We start from the raw sequence: 7,500 nt of genomic DNA, 5'->3' as shown, positions 1-7,500 counted from the left end.
TGTGGGTCAGTTGTCTCCTCAAAGTGGCTCTGAATGTAGGCTGCACACAAAGGTCCTTCACATTGGAACAGCCTTCAGTGGCGTTGCGTCTGATAAACGAAGCCTAGGCCTTGGAATGCAGCTCGTGTAGATTCACCTACTTGTGGTTCTGGTCTTGATTCTGACTCGGACTCCACGCTTCCTGGTCTCGATCCTGAATCAGATTCTACGTTTCCTGGTTTCGATCCTGACTGGGACTCCACGCTTCCTGGTCTTGATCCTGACTGGGACTCCACGCGTCCTGGTCTCGATCCTGACTGGGACTCCATGCTTCCTGGTCTTGATCCTGACTGGGACTCCACGCTTCCTGGTCTTGATCCTGACTGGGACTCCACGCTTCCTGGTCTTGATCCTGACTGGGACTCCACGCTTCCTGGTCTTGATCCTGACTGGGACTCCACGTTTCCTGGTCTCGATCCTGACTGGGACTCCTCGCTTCCTGGTATTGATCCTGACTGGGACTCCATGCTTCCTGGTCTTGATCCTGAATCAGATTCTACGTTTCCCGGTCTCGATCCTGACTGGGACTCCATGTTTCCTGGTCTCGATCCTGACTGGGACTCCACGTATCCTGGTCTCGATCCTGACTGGGACTTCACGTTTCCTGGTCTCGATCCTGACTGGGACTTCACGTTTCCTGGTCTCGATCCTGACTGGGACTTCACGTTTCCTGGTCTCGATCCTGACTGGGACTCCACGCTTCCTGGTCTCAATCCTGACTGGAACTCCACGCTTCCTGGTCTCAATCCTGAATCAGATTCTAAGTTTCCCGGTTTCGATCCTGACTCAGACTCCACGCTTCCTGGTCTCGATCCTGACTGGGACTCCACGCTTCCTGGTCTCGATCCTGACTGGGACTCCACGTTTCCTGGTCTCGATCCTGACTGGGACTCCACGCTTCCTGGTCTCGATCCTGACAGGTACTCCACGTTTCCTGGTCTCAATCCTGAATCAGATTCTACGTTTCCTGGTTTCGATCCTGACTCAGACTCCACGCTTCCTGGTCTCGATCCTGACTGGGACTCCACGCTTCCTGGTCTTGATCCTGACTGGGACTCCATGCTTCCTGGTCTCGATCCTGACTGGGACTCCACGCTTCCTGGTCTCGATCCTGACTGGGACTCCACGCTTCCTGGTCTCGATCCTGACTGGGACTCCACGCTTCCTGGTCTCGATCCTGACTGGGTTTCCACGCTTCCTGGTCTCGATCCTGACTGGGACTCCACGTTTCCTGGTCTCGATCCTGACTCAGACTCCATTTTTTCCGGTCTTGATCCTGACTCAGATTCTACATTTCCTGGTCTCGATCCTGACTCAGACTCCATTTTTCCCGGTCTCGATCCTGGCTCAGACTCCATTTTTCCCGGTCTCTATTCTGATTCAGATTCTACATTTCCTGGTCTCGATCCTGAATCAGACTCCATGGCCACTTTTTCACTCAAGAGCCAAATGGTCCTTAAAGCTGTTCTGTGCTGCTGTGGACCCTTTGGCTCAGTTAGGGGATCAGGGGGTGTTACAGCTAGTAACGTGTCAAATAACACACATTTTTAAAGCTCCAATCAGTGGCTCCCTACATTTAATCTCCTCCCACAGGAGTGTCCTTTAAGTGTCTCACCTCTGTCTCTGTCTTGGGGTGAAGTGGACTGGGACATTATTCTTAAGGATACACTTCTATCTGACTGTCTAATCTACACATAAGAGACTGGCATGATCAAATTGCGTATGTGTGTGTGTGTGTGTGTGTATGTTTCTCAAAAAGAAACAAATGATGATGGAGGAAGAACCCCAGAGGCTCTAGACTACTTTTAAGCATTGTTTGTGTGTGCTGGGGTGTGAAGGTCAGTATGGAGTCAGATTAACTCCGACTACAGACTGCATCTCCACTGGAGTTCAGCACCACACCTCCCTCTGTCCATCCCTCACTCCTCTCATCCCTCACTCACTCTCTCTCTCTCTCTCTCTCTCTCTCTCTTTCTCTCTCTCTCTCTCTCCTGCTGGCAGGCTTATGGCTTTCTTTAGCTGAAGCCCATTAGACAGCAGGAGGAGAGAAGACACTCATTATTTCTACAGCACCTCTCTCTCTCTCCCTCTCTCTCCCTCTCTTTCCCTCTCTCTCTCTCTCCCCCTCTCTGGGGTCACCCACGGCAAAAGTCCAGTGCCCTGAAAGTGAGAAAAGACAAATGAGCTCTGAGAGCTGGGAGAGACAGACATGCCGAGACTAGCCGCTGCATTCTGAAACATGTAAAAGATTTTAAAGAACATTTTTAAAGGATCCATTCAGAGTCGTGGACATCCAGACGATGATAAACAGGTCAGGGCTGGTCACAGTGGGGCGGTCACTGTCCACAGACTGTAAATCTATTATTAAATCAGGCCACAATAATCAGTCACTCTTAATAATGTATGAGGGCACTACGCTCTACGGCACTGTGCTGTCGACTCGACTCGTTTAGTGGCTGTTCTCTCGTGGTTCAGAGCGAGTCGAGTAGGGACTAAACCGTGGCGTGTAAACCTTGCAGAGCGCTGATCGTCCAGAGAGAGTCGTCACTCTACGCCACGCAACGCAGACGACCAGCACCAACTCTCCATCTGTAAAATCTCCAGCTGCAGCAGAGATCACGTTTGTTTTTATCCGATTCACGACGGCAGCTCGTAAAATGACGCCGTGGTCTTTTGAAGAGGTTCAAACGCTCCTTGGATCGGTGGCTGATGAAAGAATCCAGCGAGAGCTGGACGCTGCAACAAAGAAGGAACAAACTCTACTGACCTGTCTGAACTGATGACAGAGCTGTGTTCAGTCCCAAACAACAAAAACATACCCACAAACTGTCCACACTAGGCCTGCACCCCACCCTCTGCCACTGGCTTTTGGACTTCCTGACTGGCAGGCCCCAGTCCGTCAGGGTTGGCAACAGGACTTCAGCCAGTATCACCACCTACACTGGGGTTCCACAGGGATGTGTCCTCAGCTCCATCCTCTTCACCCTGTTCACCCATGACTTTGTCACAAGGACAACATCATCCTCAAGTTTGCAGATGACACCGCAGTGATAGGACGCATCACTCATGGAGATGAAGAGGCCTACAGGAGGGAGGTGACCGGGCTGGTAGCATGGTGTGAGGACAAAAACCTCACCCTCAACACAGACAAGACGAAGGAGCTGATAGTGGATATGAGGAAAAAGAAAAGACCTCATCAGCCACTGTTCATTCGGGAGCTCAAAGTGGGCGTCCACATCAGTGAGGACTTTGCATGGACATTGAACACCATGCAGCTGGTCAAAAAGGCTCAGCAGCGGTTGTATTTCCTGAGGAGGCTGAGAAAATTTGGGATGTCACCCAGAATCCTCAGAAATGTTTATAGCTGTGTTATCGAGAGCCTCCTGACCAGCGGTGTCACCATGTGGTACGGCAGCACGACTGTGATGGACCGAAAACGCTTGCAGAGAGTAGTGAAGACTGCTGAGAAGATCACCAGGACTCCACTACCCTCTCTGCAAAGCATCTACCACCAGAGAGTCCACAGGAGAGCTGCCTCCATCCTTCAAGACCCCATCCACCCCCAGCGTGGACTGTTCACACTTCTCCTCTAAGGCCAGAGGTACAGAAGTGTCAAAGGAAAGACCACTAGGCTAAAGAACTCTTTCTTCCCAACTGCCATCAGACTCCTGAACCTACCTCAGACATAACCCTGCACTTCACTGTCAACATGTTCACAAGCCTCTGTCATTTACAGTCACACAAACGACTGTTTCTACTTATTGCTGTTTGTGATTGTAGCACTTGCTCACTTTACCGTTCCCCTATGTATATAATCTCAGTGAACTTTGCGCTTCATTAGTTATCTAGTTATTCGTTGTATTACACCATGAGTAAACACCACTTAACGTTACGCTGTTGTGGTTTCCAAAGCCCGCTGTTCTCCTTAGAGACGGGGGTTTGAGACGACACCCGATACATTTCTGTGGGAGTGGAAAACCAACCAGGGACCAGGGATTGAAAAGCATGCAGAGCCGAACTGAGCCGAGTTGGTACCATGCAATGGAAAAGCATCATATGTTCCAGTTCATGTGCGGTCCCAGCTGTTCCCAGGGTTCCCAGTTCTACAAAAGTGAGGTGCCAAGGTCCTGTGTTCTTTGAGGAAACATTAACTCATTTATTTATATATTTATAAAAATGTAACAGCTCCTTTCCTTCTTAAGACTTTGTATGTACAACTGAAGCTAGTCTTAAAATTACAGCTTCAAAATCAGTGATGCTTCTCTGAGCTGTAACAGAGAGAACAAAGTCCCTTTCACTGGTAAGCACTGCAGAAACTGCACTATGTACTATTTGGAGGAATGTAGGAAACCCTATGTGGGGTCACACACACACTGCATTCAACACTGTGTTTACTGCTGTACGCTCAACGCTAAAGAACGCGAGGCTGATCCCGGACTCGGACGGAAACTCCCTCCGACTGCACAGGGTCACCATTAGAGCTCCTCACTCAGGATCTAACATTTCCATCTTCACACAGCTGTTTAATAAAGGATGTGGTAAGTGAACTGATTTACACGTTGCTCTTCGGCATTGATTTATGCGCCGCGGATCTCTCTGAATTTTTACATGTGAAATGGAGCTGAGGCCTGAGTTCAAGCTTATAGCATTTAGATTAAAGATGTAAGCGGAGGAGGAGTGTGTCTGTGAGTGTGTGACGGCTGTGAGTGTAAAGTGTGTGTGTGTGCGTGAGTGAGAGAGAGAGAGAGAGAGAGAGAGAAGACTGGGATATAGAAGGCAGAAGGGAACGGGGTAAACAAGGGATGAGAAAAAGAGAGAGAGAGAGAGAGAGAGAGAGAGAGAGAGAGAAAGAGAGAAATGAGTTTAGAGGAACTCATCTAAGAGTGATGGGGAAGGTGACTCAAATGTTAAATTATTCACATGAACATCATTCCTTTAGGGGGTCACACACACACACACACGCGGCTGAAGAGCTGTTGGTGGTTTATCAGAAATGTGTCTGCTGTCAGACAGCAGTGAAGTTCCATATTTTAGATGAATAGAAATTTCTCTCTCTCTCTCTCTCTCTCACACACACACACACACACACCCCTAAAGAGCAGTAATAGTGTGTAATATCTTAACACAACTTGATACTCACAGTAACGAGCTTGTTAGTGTGGAAGCCCGTTTCCGTCACATGAAATAATATTAAAAAGGCACCCATTTTGTTTTCATTAATATGAAAGTTGCTATCTCATTAAACTGAGACTGTATACTATCTCAGTATAATGATTATTCATTCATTCATTCATTATCTGTAACCCTTATCCAGTTCAGGGTCGCGGTGGGTCCAGAGTCTACCTGGAATCATTGGGCGCAAGGCGGGAATACACCCTGGAGGAGGCGCCAGTCCTTCACAGGGCAACACAAACACACATTCACTCACACACTCACACCTACAGACACTTTTGAATCGCCAATCCACCTACCAACGTGTGTTTTTGGACTGTGGGAGGAAACCGGAGCACCCGGAGGAAACCCACACAGACACAGGGAGAACACACCACACTCCTCACAGACAGTCACCCGGAGGAAACCCACGCAGACACAGGGAGAACACACCACACTCCTCACAGACAGTCACCCGGAGGAAACCCACGCAGACACAGAGAGAACACACCACACTCCTCACAGACAGTCACCCGGAGGAAACCCACGCAGACACAGGGAGAACACACCACACTACCCACAGAACGTAATGATTAGTATCTCAAAATATTATCACAGTAACTTTACAGGAAAAACCTTCATAACTTTCAGTGGAAGTGAATTTAAAAATATTTTATTCCGAATAAATTTGGAGCATTTCTATTGGTCAATCATTTTACAGCATGAAGGACACAAACTAAACAAACACACAACTGGAGACCTGTTATTTATTGGACATGTTACCATAGCAACGTGTCATCGTGTCATCATGTTCCAGAGTACTACATTAATACAAATCAGTCACAGCCTTACTACTCAATCATTCATTCATTCATTCATTCATTCAAATTAGACAAATGTGGGTCCAGGGCTGTGATTGGACAAACTCAGACGAGGGGGCGGGGCCATTCTAAAGTCTCTGCACTTGACGTCAGAAGCGGAGAACAATTGGAACGGCTCGTTTTATCCCGTGTTTCAGACTCAGGCAGCGCACAGTAAACTGACTGGGGGTCTTGTTTCACAGTGTGTGGGTTGGTGGACTCCAGATTCACACTTTAATGTGAACATACACCAAACGTGTGATTCCCCTTCAAGGCTTACATCACAAACATTCAGTTTACATTATCCATCTATAATTAGCTACTTTTCAGCCTGGATGGCTTCTTGAAGGAGCTCAGGCAACCAATCAGAGCATAGACCTGTCTTAAAGGCACGGTAGCAATAAAACAGGTTAATTAAAAAATAAGTGACAAAAATGGCTGGAAATATGAGTAATTTCGGTAAATGTGCTAAAAATATCTAAAGAATCCTGGCCCTTTAAGGGGCTCTACAGCTACTTACTCCTCTAAATCGCACAGGTCAGGCTTTATTCCCACAGGGCCGCTGTAATGCCGGGCTTAAAGCTTTAAAACCCCTGACTCAACTCATCCGCCAATCATCACGCCCTTCATGAGCTGAATCAGGTGTGGTGGAGAAGGCAAAACATCAAACTCTGCAGTTCTGAACGTTTAGGAAAGGTTTAAAGTGCACTGATCTTCGCAACCGCTCGAATATGAACATACATTCGGTGGCCACTTTATTAGAAACAGTGTGGGACTTGTTCATGAACCTAATGTGGAACCGTTCACCATGTTTCCACCAACATAATCAGGTTCCTGAAAATACAGCCTCCAGCTTGAAAATAACAGTGGCTTCGCGTCAGTGTGAACAGTGATAGTGACTCACAGTGACTCACCATGGGATAAAGAAGCTCCAGAAAGAGCTCAGAGCCTCAAATTAAGTGTAATGGTGCAGTGGAGCTCATTTACAGAGTTATGCGAATCAATATTATGAAATAAAGACCTGGAAAATGCTGCATCTGTGTGTGTTCATGGGGCTGTGCTCAGCACGACAAAGTAGCGCATCGGCTACGTTTCTCGTTCTTGAGCTCAGACGACTCAGAACTCATTTCCACGTGTGTCTCATATCTCACTGTGATCTGACCGCGCTGTAAACAGTGGATTAACCATGACTCTGTCCTGACTCTATCCCTTTATCTCTGGCTCTGAATTCAGAGTGATGCAGGAACCGAGCCTCCACAGCGCCCCCTGCTGATGACGTATCTTTGGTTCCTATAAAAACTGAGGGTGTGGATTCGCCGGAGAGAGCAGGGTCTGAAAGGGTGCGGAGCTGTGTATATGCTCCTGAATGTGGTGAGACACTGGTGAGATTTTCTTCCTCAGGCCTTAGTAGAAAGTCTGAAAGACTGATCTCCCCCGGCTCCCGTTACCG

General features: G+C 47.9%; 1 protein-coding gene across 1 annotated transcript; it reads right to left on the bottom strand.

Moving 5' to 3' along the window:
* Nucleotides 1-74: 74 nt before the first annotated feature.
* On the bottom strand, nt 75-1,397 carry LOC136673774 (protein rtoA-like). The gene has a single exon (XM_066649491.1). It carries the CDS (start codon nt 1,395-1,397, stop codon nt 75-77), a length of 1,323 nt encoding a protein of 440 aa, XP_066505588.1.
* Between the last annotated feature and the right edge of the window lie 6,103 nt (nt 1,398-7,500).

Source organism: Hoplias malabaricus, chromosome 2 (genome assembly GCF_029633855.1).
Source record: "Hoplias malabaricus isolate fHopMal1 chromosome 2, fHopMal1.hap1, whole genome shotgun sequence".
NCBI lineage: Eukaryota > Metazoa > Chordata > Actinopteri > Characiformes > Erythrinidae > Hoplias > Hoplias malabaricus.
The sequence above is the reverse complement of the archived record's forward strand: the minus strand, read 5'-3'. Positions and strand labels throughout refer to the sequence as shown.